Below are 17352 nucleotides of genomic sequence, written 5' to 3'. Positions count from 1 at the left end.
AAGTCAGTGGCATGCACATCTACACATGACCATTAATATTTGTGTGAAGTGTCATTGGAATCGGCTCATCGGTTTAGGAGGAGTGGTCCGGACAAAATGTGTCGACGGACGGACGGACAACCTGATTCCAGTATACCCCCCTAACTTCATTGCGGAGGTATAACTAATAATTTCAATAATTTAGATAATTTATGATAAACCTCGATAAATTGACACATTTCCTGCCAAAACGCTTTCCTTTGCTATATGGAAAGTTTCCCTTCGATTTGTTTAGCAGAAACATCATGTAGGTAAAATATAACATGTGATTAATTGATTAAAAGCAAAATGATTTATAAGGAATATCTTATTTAATGTATACCAGTTGTATGACATTTAGCTATAGTAAAGCAGTAAGAGCACAAGATGTTTTATATTGGAAATAATACAAAGGGTACAATTTGATACATTTTAATGGGTGAATTAACAAGAGGCTCATGGGCCTTAACGGTCGCCTGAGATTTGAAATATTTCCGTTAGTCTATTTAACCCTTTTTGGCCCCTCCTTATCAGTTCAAGGGATCAGTCAGGGCCAACATGTGCATATCATTAAGCTTTCATCCCATGCTGATAATTTTAAGAAAGTTGGAATGAATTATAAAGGAAATCAAACAAATGATTGTCAAAAATGTGTTTTCCATATATAAACTATAGCAAAGTTTACCCTCTCCCAAGGGGCAAACGTGAGACCCCAGGGTGATGAAATTCAATTCACAATTTAAGTAAAGCACCATAAGACCTTTCCATCTATGAAAAGTATTTGATTCTATCTTATATTGGTATTGAGAAGAAGATTTTTAAAATTTAAGTCAATGTGACCCTTTTTAGCCCCGCCCATCAGCCCCTGGGGGTCATTCAGGGCCAACATGTGCATACCATCAAACTGTTATCCCATGCTGATAATGTTAACCAGGTTAGAATGAATTCTAATACAAATCCAACAAATAATAGTCAAAAATGTGATGTCCCTATATAAACTATAGCAAAGTTTACCCCTTCCCAGGGGCAAACGTGAGATCCCAGACCCTTCGATCTATGAAGAGTGTTTGATTCCACCATTTCTGAGAGAAGAGAAGATTTTTGAAGTTTTAGTCAATTTGACCCTTTTTGGCCCCACCCTCAGGCCCCTGGGGAGTGGGGACCATATAATTACCAATTTTGGTTGATCTTTAGCCATAGAAGCTTTCTGCAAAATTTCATTGAATTTGGTTAAGCTGTTTTGGAGAAGAAGTCGAAAATGTAAATTGTTTAAGGACGGACGACGCACGACGCACGACGACGGACAAAAGGCGATTGGAATAGGTCACCTGAGACTTTGCGACTTTGTCTCAGGTGACCTACAAATCTGTTCTTGGTCTATAAAACGTAACAGCATAGAAATACAAAGCATTTATTAGTACATGTTATAATCATGTAGTAAATGCTTTCCACCCTGTTACTATATCTGAGGGGCGGACATTACAAGTGTGATTTAAATTAGATTGAATTTTGGGCGTAACAGTTGTTGTTCTTCAAATAAAAAAGTCAATATACATTCTTTTGACGACATATTGATTATTTTTGTATTCATGATTAAAGAACTCAAAGTCAAACCTTCGACTATTGGCGGATACACTTTTTAGAACATTTTTTTTTTATCTCATCCAAGACACCATTTTGCGAAGAAACTCAGGTACAAATTATATTGCAAATTCCCTTGATTTCATATTGGTTGTCAGATGTTATTTTTTATAAGGTCTGTATAAATTATTTCAATTCGGTCAAGCAATATGGAATGGGTTCCGAATTCACAGTGCTACCTTACTGAAACATACTGCTGTAGACACCCAGCTGGACGCCACACCCTATAACACTATATTGACAACGGGCGTAACAGTCGTCCCTTTCCTGTAATACTGAACTGTTATTTTATGTTTCCTTTGAACCTTGGTCAGGTACATTAATATCATTGTTTTATGGACGTTATCAATACATAATATAAATCATCAAAAAAATGTATAGGAAAATATAAACTACATGTATCTACAAATCATTGAAAACAGTTAAAGCAAAGCCTACACGTCCAAGACAGTCTGACCGCAAAACGAATCTATGCATTTACAACATGCATATCAATTAACAAATATATTTTTACATATTTGACAGTATAAGAGGACTTCGTGGAAAAGAAACAGAAACGCAATTGAAAATTGCCCGGTTTACTACGGAAAATAGAGGATGGTATCGAATACAGTAATGGTGCATTTGAAAGACAGGGAACCACTCTGGTGTCTGTGAAAATTTTCAACAAAGGACAGTGTTTCCCAAACTTATAATCACACCATTATTACATTCTATGACATTCTACAACTTTTTTATTTCCAGTAAACCAGGCAATTTCGAATTAAATTCTGTTTTTCATTTCGGCATACAACTGCATCGAGCTGTGGTTGTTTAGCCGTAACACATATACAAATGTAATAGGCGGTATGAGCGATAAAATATGAGTGTAATATCTTCCTTTAGTCGAATAACGTTTTAAATCTATTTGCCCATCAACTGCACTGCTCATTTAAAGTGGTATCATCATAGGACTCGAAGGATGTCGCATGTGCAAAACTATTGCACTAAGGATGCCCACTCTCAAGTTTTAATGGACATGTAGTCTACTAACGATGTCAACTGTGACGCACTATTGTTCTCTTATGATGTTGTCTGGCAGACCTTGTTTTTTAAGCTTACTAAGGTGGTCGGCTGTGAAGTTCTGTTGTAGTTTACTGGGGGTGTCGGCTATGAAGTTGTATAGTAGTTAGCATGATATTGTATTTTATTTAATGCCATATTTATTACAGGCTACATACCTGTTGTTTGAGAGTAGGGGATAGTAAAGCAACATATAAACGTAAAGGTGATCCTAATAACTTAGATAATTATAGAGCAATAAGCCTTCTTTCATGTCTTGTTGAAGTGTTAAAACTTACAACCTACGTATAGGCTGGATTCTAGATCATTCTTCTACTGATAATATTTCTATACGTCATGCGTTAGTTGGTTTGGTTTGGTTTATTTGGTTAACGTCCTATCAACAGCTATGGTCATTTAAGGACGGCTTCCCATGCGTGCGATGTGCGTGCGTGTGGTGAGTGCGTATGAGTGTTTTGGGAGGCTACGGAATTTTATGTTATGTCTCCTTGTGATTTTGCCGAATTATAGCGATACCTCACTGACGCAAATGCAGAAGACACCCAGCAGGACACCCCACCCGGTAACATTATACTGATAACGGGCGAACCAGTCGTCTCACTCCTAATCTGCTGAGCGCTTAGCAGGAGAAGCAACTACCATCATTTATAGACTTCCAAAAGGTCATTGATTCGGTTTTGAGATATGGGCTTCAAAAAAAAAAAGTCCAGAAAATCAATGTATTTGGGGAAACATTTAAACCTACTCTTAGATATGTTTTTCAATATGGCTTTCGGACTGAATCGAAAAATATATAATTACAGGACCTCTGTATGATACAACCTTTTTGAGTAATGGCCAATTTAAATGTAAGGCATGACGTCATGACGGCTATATTGAATATCGCATCTTCCTTAGAATAACAAAACTTGACCCAGGCCATCTCAAGAGTCATTTTCTAAAAGACATACTGCATCCATATGTGTATTTATGATATATGCTGAATACCATTGTTAAAATTTAGAAGTTTAGAATGCGAATGGTCGATTAAAGGAAATGTTTAAAATGGTGTTCAACGTTAACGGCAAATGTTACCAAAAAAACTAAAGACATCGAAATTATTGAAATAATATACTGCATCGATCTGAGAAATTTTTTTTTTTTTAATGTTTAAAAATGAAGATTTTCTGAAAACAGACGAATTTTGACCCTAAGCGAGCATTTTAATTAAACATTTTGTATTTACAGGACATGGGGAAAGTTAGATCCAAAGACACTTCACAAATAATATTATTGCATGAACCCCGTCAACTCCACGGATTTCGAATTATGGTTATTTTAACACTTCTACTGTAGGACGTCATGGCGACCATATTGGAATTTTTGGCATGCTTGATTTTGTTGGTGTCACCCCCTGTCTTATGCCATAAAACATGAACAATATGAATTGACATACCTCTTACTTTTTAGAGCGGTTGTTCAGACAAAACAGAATGCAGAAGAATAAACACAACAGTTTTAATAACACATATATTTTAGTGTCAGTATATTTTTTTCTGCCAATGAGTCTATAAATATTTAAACACGTGTTATTTATTCCTTTGTGGTAGTATACAGGTTTGTGTTCATGTCCTAGAGAAAGCTAGTTGGTATCATTTGATTATTGATTTACCGTCGAAAGTACTTCTTCTATCTTGGATTCTAATGTTCCACTTATAAGAAATCTTTCAATGCGAAATACATCAATGATTACTTCAAGTATAAACTGACAATCATAAACATCATTACAACACGGTAAATATAAGTATACACATCACGAAAGTCCAGGAAAATTTGTCATCAAAAGATATTAACAAATAAATAAAACATGACTGTTATATTACAACTATATGATTATATCCTTTCTGAAAGATATTTTCATTATATTCATATTTCATCGAATATACATGATTATTATTGATAGTGAGGCGGGAGAAACTTATAAATTAGTATTAAACACTTAGATCCAATACATGTGCTAATGACCTCGTCTTTGGTATTAATGTTGATCTCATTGTAGTTCACGGAGGATATCTTTCAAATCAGTGTAAAACTCAGATCCAATACATGTTGTCATAATGACCTCGTCTTTGGTATTAATGTTGATCTCATTGTAGTTCACGGAGGATATCTTTCAAATTAGTGTAAAACTCAGATCCAATACATGTTGTGATAATGACCTCGTCTTTGGTATTAATGTTGATCTCATTGTAGTTCACGGAGGTTATCTTTCAAATTAGTGTAAAACTCAGATCCAATACATGTTGTGATAATGACCTCGTCTTTGGTATTAATGTTGATCTCATTGTAGTTCACGGAGGATATCGGCTGGGAGGTATTCTTTTAGACATTCAATAGTGTAGTCCCAAAGAGCTGCCTGGTATGATTTGTTCCTGTGAACACAAGGTCGTACAGTATAAGAAAGAAAGGATTTTACCATGACGACCTAATTGCCGTTTTCGTACTGATGAGGGTAAAATCAAACGTATATGAGATTGATATATAATAGTTTTAGGTTAACAATAATAAGCACGAACCTGGACAATAACATTTCCTACTTTAAAACACACTGTAGACAATTTTTAGCATTTTCTGCACAGCTGTTAACGTCTACATGTTAGATTTCAAAATTGTAATATAAGTGAATACTATAATTCATCTAGGTAAACTTCTAATCATTACATCCGCAAACTGCAGGAAACACTAATACTGAAGATTGAAACGGTGCGTCTGTTTATTTGCATTTCTTTCAGGACATTTCGGTTATGACTTCCCTCAAAAAGAAATCTTAAGACATTACCGATTAATTATGATAATGCATGCATTTTGGTTTTACGATTGTTAATTTACAGAAATCTTCAGAACTCGAGATGACCTTTGATGAGCTGGAGCTTGCTAAGTGATATTCTTTTGATGGGCACAAAAAATGAAGTGGCCTAACGTAAAGTTACAACTGGAATAGATAAAAATCAAATCTTACCTTGAATCCGACTTAGGTGTTTTTGGTTTCGAGTCGGAGAAGTACACGTCCCGGACACCCGCTAGTTCTGGATTAACGCCCGCATTGAGTGATGTCCAGGCACCTTGAAATGGAGTCTTGGAGGTACCTTTTACATAAAGTTAATTCTATATATATTGCATATAATATTGTTACAAATATCTTCTATTATAAACTGATTTTGATGAAACCTCGACCTAATAAAAATTGTTTAAAAGAATTAAATGTCATTTCAAAAGTGCAAAACACGTTGTATACTTTTATATTATATGCTTATTGACCCGAATGTAAGAGCGCAAGTGTCGAAGCCGGAGAATCAGAGGGAAATCCACATTTTTGCGAATGTGACCCCATACTTTTTCACGCCGAAGCGGGAATCGAACCCCTGCCACCTAGGGAAATGGCAAATGTGTAACAAGTGTGCCAACAGACCACGTATACAAGTTAAGTCAAATTCTGAAATTATCTGATAAAACTATTGTTAAAAAGACATAGTTTTGAGTATTTATTTATATCCCTAATGCAAGCAGCATAAAATTAGTAAAATATTTAACATATTATTGAGCATTTTCTTACCAATTAAATCGGCAACCGCTAAAACGACTTTAAATATTCCATTTCGGAATGTAGTAAGAAGCGGTGTCTTCACCAAACCTGGATGTAGGGACAGTACAGTTACATTAGTATCCTTCAGGATCTCGTTCATTCGAAACATCTGCATCACCTGAATGAAAATTGCTGATTTAGTCGATATTTACAGATGTATATAACAATTGGTTAAATGTAAATTCACCGTTTCAATTTTAAAGCGAGAGTTCAGTAATAATGATTAAAACATAACTGGAAGTCTCAAAGGACATGTGCTGATTATTTAAATTCGTAAAATAAAATAATAAACACCCAAATGTAGAGATCATAAAGTCTCAAGTCGCTCAATTATTATTGCATCAATGTATATTAACAAAACATTGATGCAATTTAAAATGCGATATAATGGATCATTTACTGCAGCTCTCTTCTAAACCTCACATCATGATAAGTCGGGGAAAGGAATACGTCTTCTGGCCAGGGGACATTGGAGAACCCTTAGAGGCCTGCTGTATTCCACTGTATATTGATCGTAGAAGGAGAAAAAGTAGCCCCCTGAAGAACCTTTGTTTCGGTCTCTCTTTTTTCTTCTATAGGTGTCTCCTTGACATCAGCCCTCAAATGACCAAGACTGTTAAACCTCTTAAAACTAAAAACACGTTGAAACTTACTTGATAAAGTTTGGATCTGCCGTACAATTCCGATGTATCATACTTTGGCTCAGAATACTTTTTCCCTTCAATATCCCCAGGATCGAAGTGAGTATATTCATGGGCCATGCTAGATACCAAGACAATTCTGCAATCGGGACCGGATGTTTTCATCACCGGAAGTAGATGGGATACCAGCAGGAATTGACTCAGGTAATTCACCTGAATGTAAAAATGTATGAACTGTTTTTGTATTTCGGGTTTATTTGATGACTAACTTACAAAATAGTCATATACCATTTACTTAACAATTGAAGTTTGTCTGAAATCCATTGTAACTGTCAGTTAATTCGTTTGTTGTTTATAATGCAAGTAGCGAAATAACTTTGTTTGAATATGAAATAAAAGTAATTCTATCGCTTACTGCCGCTATAAACACAACAATATATATAATTAAAGTATGTTATTGATCTTACCTGAAAAATTTGTTCGTGCCCATCTTCCGTGTATGCTGAAATATAATAATGTAATAGTGCATTACAGATAAGCATAACTATATAATTAAGGGCAAGTCGTTTGATCACGAAATGATTTAAACTTTGCATATGTCCGTATTTTTGAAAAAGCATCCCCCTTCTCCCATCTATATATCCAAGAACGAATTACCCGTCTATTCTGTCCTTTTATAATTTTAACCTTGCGTTTAAGGTTGTTTTCCTGTTGATTAATGAGATAAACACGTGTTTATATTACCATTCTAGGAGTAAATGAGGCTTACATAATTTGTCTTGTAGTCCAATACCAGCATTGCAAATCAACCTGTGGAGCTTCCGTCCCGACGATTTGTACGCCTGAACGAAATTCATTACTGATTTTAATGAATTACAGTCTAAAGACATGAACTCAACATTCAGTTGATCGAAGTCAACTACCCCGGTCGTCTTCTTTTGTTTTTCTTCCGCAAATTCTTTGTTCATTTGTTGTATAGCCTATAACAAAAACGGATAGGAACAGTTTTAATTTCGACTTGATCTTGGCGCTCACGATCGAATGATTTTTAATCGATCTGAAAAGACTGATTTTTTGTTCTCATCTCTCTGTTATGATCCAGAAATAAAATAATCAAAGAGAATGTTGATATTAAGTTTCATGTGTTAGTATTCTTGCAATTAAAAAAAAACCACATTTTTAAAAGCTTGAATTGAAGATGATTGCATTTCGGGCATTTTTATTTATTGAATGAATTGTCATAACTAGAGACTAGCGGAACTTTATATAACATGTTTCATAAATGTATCCTTCCAGTTCATCTCGAATAACCGCGATAACACGGACGAAGGGCAACTTGAATAGCCCTAAGTATGTTTATAATGGAATTAGAATCCTCAACAAGTGATTTGCTATTCACGATATCAGACCCTTTTATCATCTTTCTCTGACCTATTTCGATATATGTCTACCGTCTTTTTTAGGTCACCTGAGAGGAAGTATCCAGTGACCTATTCTAATCGCCTTTTGTCCGTCGTCGTGCGTCTTCCGTCGTCAAATTGACTAAAACTTCAAAAATCTTCTCTACTCTAAAATGTGGTGGAGTCAAACACTCTTCAAAGATGGAATGTTCTTAAGGAGCTTTACCAAATTGGGAATTTCGTGATCCTCGGGACGCTCGTCTGCCCCTGGGGAGGGGGTAAACTAGTTTATATAGGGAAATAACATTTTTGGCTATTATTTGTTGGATTTCTATTGGAATTCATTCTAACATGGTTAACATTACTAGCTTGAGATAACAGTTTTTTGGTATGCAGATGTTGACCCTGACAACCCCCATGGACTGATGGGCGAGGCTAAAAACTGTCATATTGATTGAAATCAAAAATCTCCTTCTCTACCCTCGGATATGTTGGAATCAAACACTCTTCATAGACGGAAGTGTCTTAAGGTGCTTTACCAAAATTGTGAATATCATGACCCCGGGGTCACACGTTTGCCCCTGGGGCGGGGGTTAGTTACTTAGTTAAAGTGCTTAAAGGCCCACCAACACTATAAACTTCATAAGGGCCATAAAATAGCACGAAATAAAAAAAACGAAAATGTAGATATAGATTGGTATACTCGCGATCAGTTTAAACTATAGTTTATGTAAGGTAATCACAATTTTGACTATTATTTTTTTGGATTTGTATTGGAATTCTTCCTAACTTGGTTACCATGATTAGCATGGGATGGCAGCTCGATGATATGCACATGTTGGCCCTGACTGACTCCCAGGGGCTGATGGGTGGGGGTCAAAAGGGCCAATTAAATAACATTATAACACAATTTACACTAAAAATGTAATTTGGACCAATAATTGGTAAGTAGGTAGGTTTGGGAATAGGTACTAAAAGGAACAATATCAAACAAACTAAGAATTGTCTTGTTACACTTACGTATATACAGATAGATAACTTTTAAATTAATTCAAAATTTGTATATGTCAACAGTTTCAAATAGACGTTTAAGACAGGTTGTTATAAAAGCCGTCTCTTATAGGGACCAACCAACCAATTGTTTTTCCATAGACTTTAGTGTTAACGTTTTGGAGTATATCATTAACATTCTTGAATTCAATATAGCTTTGACCTTAGCTGTTAAGAGGACGTTAAACAAAATAAAATAAATAAATAAATAAACAATATGGCTTATAACAAAAGTTTAGGGTCTCATATAGCACGTAATAAAAAAAAAAAAAAAAAAAAAAAGTTGGGTCCTTCAGCTCAAATTTTTTCCAGTGTAGCCATTTTGAAAATGGGTGAATTTCGCAGTAAAAATTCTCAGAAATCTGAAATGTTTACCTGTTAATTATTCTTACCTGAACTTTTGGGGGGAAATTCAATCGGACTTACAAAATTTATGTCAACATTTCTTAAGGATAGTTACCAATCAGGCTACATATATATTTTGTTACTTCATAACATACTGGCCAATCAGTGGCTGCCAGACATTTTTTATATATGCATACTTTTGTTATCAAATTCTTGTTTATAATTGTGAAGTGTACAGATATGATCATTTTATTTTCAAATATAAAACAAGATTGATATTTCATGGTGCATTCCGTCGTTGAAGTGAGTTTAAGCTTTAAAAATAGAGGTAAAAGTTATATATATATATGCTTCAACGTAATACCTAACGCAGGTGTCCAAAGATAACCCAAAGCTATTAAATACTAAAAGGTTTTTGAAAATGTAACATCGACTTGTAGTACTAAAATCGCCGCCAACGACTGTCAATACGAAAATGCGCAAACAAGTTATGAAAGTGACAAAAAGAAAACGACAGACGCGGCTACCCGTGGTAGCGATACGATAATGCGTCACTGAAAACAGAATCAGCAAGAAAATGAGGACATAACAAGATAGCAAAGTCATATTAAATCGTGCAAACATTAGCAACCAGATGGAACATGGGGGCCGAAGAAAGCCGCGTCGGTCATGTCGAACGAGGAATTGCTTCTGCGGGATACTGACTGTCCGACGGGTTAGTAATGAAGTTAGGCTCGAAGTGAACTGTGCTACAAAACGGACAATACAACTAAATACTACCTAATCGAAATACAATAAATGATTTTACTCCTCTTGTGTAGTTGCCATATCTTGGTACTTAATATGAAGCCATTTCCTTCTCTTTCATTCATGTCATACGTTTTTGTGCCCTGTTGGGCTCAGATTTATGCGAATTAGTTCTTTTTTGTGAATAAAATTTTAATGTTTTTACTAGCTTTGAATGTTACCATAACGGAAGTACTTGATGAAAAACTAGCTATAATTTGAACTTATCATCATAACAAAAACGATACACCTACATCGATCGATCTGACATCACGGCTGTCTGTGGCGTCACGTGATATAAATAAAGTAAACAGAGGCTCGACGGAATATTCTAGTTTTGAGTTTCCGTCCATCATCAGATGGTGGGCTATTAAAACGTCCTGCGAGCGTGATCCGTCCGCACACAATCCTTGTACCAAGTATTAGAGGGGTATTTATGTTTGATCCCCTTGGCTTCTAGTTGTTCAGCGGCCGTGGTGGCCGAGTTGTTAAGGTGCCCTGACACTAGCCCTCCACCTCTGGAATTCGAGTTTGAAACCCACGTGGTGCAGATGCAGTGGGGTTTTTTCCAGGCACTCCGGCTTTTCTCCGCCTGCAGAAATCTGGCACGTGCCGAGATAATTCTGGCTGTTGATAGGACGTTTAACAAAATAAACGAACCTAGTTGTGCCAATTCAATTTATATTTTGAATATAAAAACAAAATGGCCGACATGCGTCCATCTTGGATTTTGGAAATGAAAGTTTGTTATCGCTTTTTCTTGAAAACTGCTGGAGGGATATTCCTTAAACTTCATGTATAGGTTCCCCTTGGTCCCTAGAATGTTTTGTCTGTACAAATACATTGAATGGCCGACAGTCGGTCATTTTTTATTTTCAGAATTGCATTACATATAATTATTTCTTGAAAATTGCATTAGGGATATTAATTAAACTTCATGTGTAGGCTCCCCCTAGTACCTAATTGTGCCAATTTAAATTTGATTTTTCATCTGAAAACAAAATCGCGGATAGGCGGCCGTCTTTGATTTTGAAAATTGAAGTTTGTTATCGTTATTCCTTGAAAGAACTGGAAGGATGTTTCGCAAACCTCACATGGAGGATCCACTAGTTTTTTTCAGATTATTAAAGGAAAAGAAAGGGGAAAGTAGAGAGATCATCCAAGTATGGGTGCCATGATCCGTGTGGAATGTTTTGTCTGTACAAATATACATGTAAGCTTCTTTCATTTATCAATCTAATAGATTACTGTGTAACTCAAATCTGCGGTGCAAACAACGGAAATCCGCCTTAAACGTAGACTATGATATGTTTAGGATCCTATACAAATCATTTGTCAAATTGCTTCGCTTTCGTAACTTGATTTAGTATGATATCGTTTAACACCCTATCAACAGCTTTGGTCATATAAGGACGTCTACTGTATAAATTGTCATCATTTGAGAATGCATATATTCACCATGAAATATGCGGATTTGTCGGGAAAGAAACTAACAAATCTAGCATTTAATCTATTTCACAGGACAAAGTGGCAATCTATTACCTGACTGAATATGTAAGCTTTAAAGATCGGTACAAGGAAAATCAACATAGATACATTCCATCCTAAGATCCTAGTACGATACGCTTCATTACCAGGTGTGAGCTAGATATCCTAGGCAGTAACATCAGATATGTAAATAACGGCAATGTAAATTGTATCGGTATTATTTGTGAATAAATATGTTTAATAGTAAAGATGATGTTAAAATGAACAAATTCAGGTTCGATTACTTAAACAAACAATTGTACGAGTAAAGCAACTTCGTTGAAAATATGTACAATAGGTATGCAATATTCACCTGCTTAGCCCTCTCCTCCGATCTACATGCAATGATAACGGTGCCACCCATCATGGCTAGCCACTTAGCAGTATGGTAGCCTACACCTGAAAAAAATGAATAAAACAATTTATTATATTTATGATACTCCGTCACATCCTTTTAGCAATATTTTTTGGGATTAGAAAAATATTGTAACCAACGCTGTCTGCTTTCAATAGCAATGTAAGTCAATGATATTTCATGTAATAATGGAATTAGAAAAATCCTGATTACCTGCATTTCCTCCGGTAACCAATGAAATGTTTTCTTTGGGAATAGAAACCCTGGGAAAGGACGGGGTGGATCCCATACTGTAGACAACGACAACGCTCTCTTCCCTATAGTTTAAGTCTGTGTCATTTAAGGATTCCGTCTAAAGCTAAAAACTGGAACGCTTGCAACTGGAAGCTTAGGTATGTTAGAGTAAACAGTGTCGATTGATCAATAATCTCTCCATAGGTTTGAACCAGTCAGTCGTTGCGATACACTATCAGCGGTTCACGACAAAGATAATGTCACAAAACATAAATTTCGTAGTGATATCGTTTGACGAGATAAAATGGTCCTTGCTTTCAAAGAAATTCTTACTAAATGTTTGTGGAATTGACAAAGATAGTCCGTACCTTACAAAAATTCATAGGGGAGCTACCTGCATCAGGTCGGAAACGTTGAGTATTACCTGATGTGAATTGTCAATGTTTTTCAATTTTATATGGCATTCTGAGTTGACAGTTGGTTCAATATAAATATAATATGAAGCGATGAGTTAGCGATACTTGGTGTAATTAAGCTGATATTAACATCGTTAGTTTTGGCATGATGACGGTAACTGTGAGTCTAAGATGTGGGTATCTGATAAGGCAATTTGAAAAATGATGTTGGTAACTGCTAAAATTAAACACTAAACTGCTTATGAAGAGCGTAACTGTAGGAACATCACAAACATAAAAATCACGTTCCGTATATTAGCTATAGATATACATATTGATAGATGAGCACACTTTAAAGTGAATGAATTCTGGATATTCGACCCCCACCCCTCCCATGTTAATCAAATACTTGTGATTGTAGGAGTTTGGTTTGGTTTGGTTTATTTTGCTTAACGTCCTATTAACAGCTAAGGTCATTTAAGGACGACCTCCCGTGCGTGCGACACGCATGCGTGTGGTGAGTGCGTATGCGTGTTTTGGAGGCTGCGGTATGTTCGTATTAAGTCTCCTTCTGATAGGCCGGAACTTTTGCCGATTTATAGTGCTAACTCACTGAAGCATACTGCCGGAGACACCCAACAGGACACCCCACCCGGTCACATTATACTGACAACGGGCCAACCAGTCGTCCCACTCCTAAAATGTTGAGCGCTAAGCAGGAGTAGCAACTACCATTTTAATGACTCTCAGGGGCGTAGCTAGACCAATGAGAATGTGTAAGCCCAGGCGAGAGGTTTGGGAGCGGAACTAAATAATTTACTATATGTTATTACTAGTGACCCCATCCCTTCATTCGCTCTTTTGAAGTTCAAATGATGTGAAATTTATATCAAATTAAAGTTGGAAGTTTTTTCTATCGGATAAATGTTGCAATTGTATATGTTTAATGGCATATAAGAGCACACGGGTACTCGAAAGACAGTAACCCTGACATTTACAGTCAATCTGATTAAAATCAGCTGTTACATGGCTACGTTTACTATGCACTACGCCCGACTGTTCAGGCGTAGTGCATAGTAAACGTAGCCATGTAACAGCTGATTTTAATCAGATTGATTTACAGTGCACTGGGGATCCCCCCACCTGGGGTATTCCGGCCTTTTTACACCTCAAATTCTACGTCATTCTATTTTCAGTAGGAGTCAAGACCCTACTCTTTATTCTCGTACATAGAAAATACCCATTAAATTTTCATATGTTATTTACTCAGGAAAGCAGCTACAAACCTGAGAAACACATTTTTCTCGGGGGCTTGGTTCAGGTGAAACACCAGCTGATTTAGTTGTGCGAGTCCTTTATAGATTTTGTAAAGATATGCAATTGTTTTCAGAGACAGTTATTTTATAACTTTTTATTCTTAAGAAGACTGATCTAGACTTTAGACAATCAATTCTTTTTTTGACAATTCGATGTCAATGTAATTTGCGTGTAACCGTGGTGTTGAGGCTCGGAGAGAGTGAATGAGCATCTTGGATTGCCATTAATACAAGTGTGCAACTAGAATTTTAGGTTTTTTGGGAGTATGTGGCTTTAACAAGCTGTCCGAGGTTTGCCCAATTGGTAGACAGCGACTTAAGAGTAAAAGTTTTTAATTTTGTGTCGCTGTGGCGAAAACCTGAACAATACACACAGTATACATTTTGTCTTCATTCTGAATAAATACACTTGTCAACTTTATAAAATCGGAAACATAGAATTGATTGGCTAGTCATAGATGATGTTTTTGATATTCCAGGATTACTAGGCTTTCATCAATTAAGGTACATTGTACATGGTAGACTAGTTACTAATTTGGTTATTTGATACAAGAATTGGATGTTATGATAATTACTCATATTTAATTTGATAGTTACTTGAAATATTGGCCCAACCCACACGGTAGGAATTTTTATGTGCAAGCCCAGGCGTTTTTTTCTTGTGGACGCTACGCCCCTGAGGTATGTCTCGGCCAGGGGACAGAATCTAAAGCCTTCCTCACAGAGGCGAACGCTCAACTGAAAACCAAAAGTGAGGCATTGTCAAGGGAGACATTAGGAAGAAGAAAGTTGTTAAGAAAGAAGAGGAAAGATAAGATCCCAAATTTAGTCGCCTCTTACGATCATGCAATGAGGGCAGCAGGTACAATTCTTACGCCCTACCTGCAGGGCCATGACTGTAGGTCAAATGACCTAAAATGCTAATGGTTTCATAATAAATCCTTGTTTTTCTTGAAAACTGGTTTGGTTTGATTTGTTTTATTTTGTTTAACGTCCTATTAACAGCTAAGGTCATTTAAGGACGGCCTCCCGTGCGTGCGACATGCATGCGTGTGGTGAGTGCGTATGTGTGTTTTGGGAGGCTGTGGTATGTTCGTGTTCAGTCTCCTTGTGATAGGCCGGAACTTTTGCCGATTTATAGTGCTACCTCACTGAAGCATACCACCGAAGACACCCTCACCGGTCACATTATACTGACAACGGGAAAGCCAGTCGTCCCACTCCTAACATATTGAACGCTAAGTAGGAGCAGCAACTACCATTTTTAAATACTCTGGTATGTCTCGGCAATGGGACAGAACCCGAAGCTTTCCTCACAGGGACGAACGCTTAACTAAAGTAAGGCATTGTCAAAGGAGACATTAGGAAGAAGAAAGTTTTTCAGAAAGAAGAGAAAAGATAAGATCCTAAATTTAGTCGCCTCTTACGATCATGCAATGAGGGCAGCAGGTACAATTCTTATCAAACACGCCATGCAGGACACCCCACTCGATCACTTTTAAAATTATATTGATAACGAGTAATGCAGTCGCCCAGCTCCAAAAAAATATATACTGATTTTAGCGCAATGGTGTCATCCCTCAAATCAGCGGGCCTCTACTCCTATCCGACGCAAAAGGTAAAATACATAGAGCCTTGGCATCCGTTTCACTGTAGTAATTTGACGACGGCAACGTTGATATTATTTCAGGTTAGCTTTTACAATGTGGCTATCGGCCCCTATGAGGTTGGTTTTGTTTGGTTTTATTTGTTTTACGTTCTATCAACAGCCAAGGTCATTTAAGGAGGGCCTCCCCTGCATGCGACATGCATGCGTTGTCTGTAGTTATTTTCTTAAAACAGCTTCGCACTCGTGAAAATATCGATATTCTGTCATACTCGTGAAATATATGTTATATTAAACGGGAAACCATTCAATATCCTCTATATATTTTCACTACAAAATCTTACATTTTCACTGCTCATCGCTTCATTCCGCCTCCAACCTATCACCGGTTTTTTTAATATAAATATGTATATATTTTTAAATTTCATCTTCACTATGCTATAACAAAAAACTAGTGCAATGAGGAATGGAATGCATTCACAAAGCTTATATAGTTATATAGATATCTAATACATTTTTCCTTGTTTAGACAAATTCGGTTGAAAAAAGATGTGCAGCAATGGGTTTTCCTTCTTAACCACATTCTTCCTAATGTTTCCCTTGTTAAAAGTTCCGGCCTATCACAATGAGACATAACACAAACATACCGCAGCCTCCCAAAACACACATACGCACTCACGACACCCATGCATATCGCACGCACGGGAGGCCGTCCTAAAATGATCTTAGCTGTTAATAGGACGTTAAACAAATAAAACCAAACCAAAACCAAATGATAATGTCTCACCTTTGACCTTCTGTATAGAGCGTATGCCCCCTGTGCTTTAGGTTCTGTCCGCTAGTCGAAGCATACCAGAGTCTTTAGAAATAGTGGTCGCTACTCCTGCTTATCGCTTAGCTGTCTTTGAGTGGGACGACTGATTTGACCGTTTAAAGTATAAAATGACCAGATGGGGTGTCCTTCTGGGTGCTGTGAGGTAGCACTTTAAAGTCAGCATCAGTTCTATCACAAGAAGACGACCATAAGCATACAACAGCCTCAATCGCATACATCTCACGCACACGAGGGAGGCCGTCCTTAAGTGACCTTAGATGTTCATAGAATGTTAAACAATGCTAAACCATATCTAAAACTACACAAGGAAAAAGACGTAACCTCAATAAAAAATGTACCTGATTTTCATCGCATTAATACATTTTGCAATGTCATTATCAAGAAATACCTGCATTCCCTCCTGTAACCACGGAGATGTTATCTCTGGGAATGGATACCCGAGGGAAGGATGGAGTGGATCCCATTCCGTAGATTGTGTTCTTCTATCTTGCCAGAATACACTGCTTAATTAATCAGTTG

The 17352-nt window shown here is 36.7% G+C and overlaps 1 protein-coding gene across 2 annotated transcripts; it reads right to left on the bottom strand.

The window, feature by feature from the left end:
• Nucleotides 1–4204: 4204 nt before the first annotated feature.
• LOC117327421 (WW domain-containing oxidoreductase-like) lies at nucleotides 4205–17352 on the bottom strand. Of its 2 annotated transcripts, none has more exons than XM_033884381.1 (8): nucleotides 12661–12817; nucleotides 12406–12491; nucleotides 7754–7964; nucleotides 7452–7486; nucleotides 6997–7197; nucleotides 6314–6461; nucleotides 5720–5846; nucleotides 4205–5132 (listed from the first exon to the last, which is right to left on the bottom strand). In XM_033884381.1, the coding sequence occupies exons 1-8, from the start codon at nucleotides 12734–12736 to the stop codon at nucleotides 5042–5044; spliced, it is 975 nt and encodes a 324-aa protein (XP_033740272.1). In that variant the 5' UTR covers nucleotides 12737–12817; the 3' UTR covers nucleotides 4205–5041. The 2 variants fall into 2 exon arrangements, with proteins under 2 accessions (XP_033740272.1, XP_033740274.1); XM_033884383.1 differs by lacking the exon at nucleotides 12661–12817 and adding an exon at nucleotides 17222–17352 and having other exon boundaries at nucleotides 4910–5132.

This window comes from Pecten maximus, chromosome 5, assembly GCF_902652985.1.
Source record: "Pecten maximus chromosome 5, xPecMax1.1, whole genome shotgun sequence".
In the NCBI taxonomy this organism is placed as follows: domain Eukaryota; kingdom Metazoa; phylum Mollusca; class Bivalvia; order Pectinida; family Pectinidae; genus Pecten; species Pecten maximus.
Note: the sequence above shows the minus strand (reverse complement) of the source record. Positions and strands in the feature narration are given on the sequence as shown.

Excerpts from the sequence above, each read along its gene's own strand:
- LOC117327421 (XM_033884383.1), bottom strand. The coding sequence starts at position 17,297 with ATGGGATCCACTCCATCCTTCCCTCGGGTATCCATTCCCAGAGATAAC. Across the intron at positions 12,492-17,221 it reads GGTTACAGGAGGGAATGCAG|GTGTAGGCTACCATACTGCT; the intron begins GTATTTCTTGAT and ends CATTTTTTTCAG. Across the intron at positions 7,198-7,451 it reads GGCACGAACAAATTTTTCAG|GTGAATTACCTGAGTCAATT; the intron begins GTAAGATCAATA and ends TTTTACATTCAG.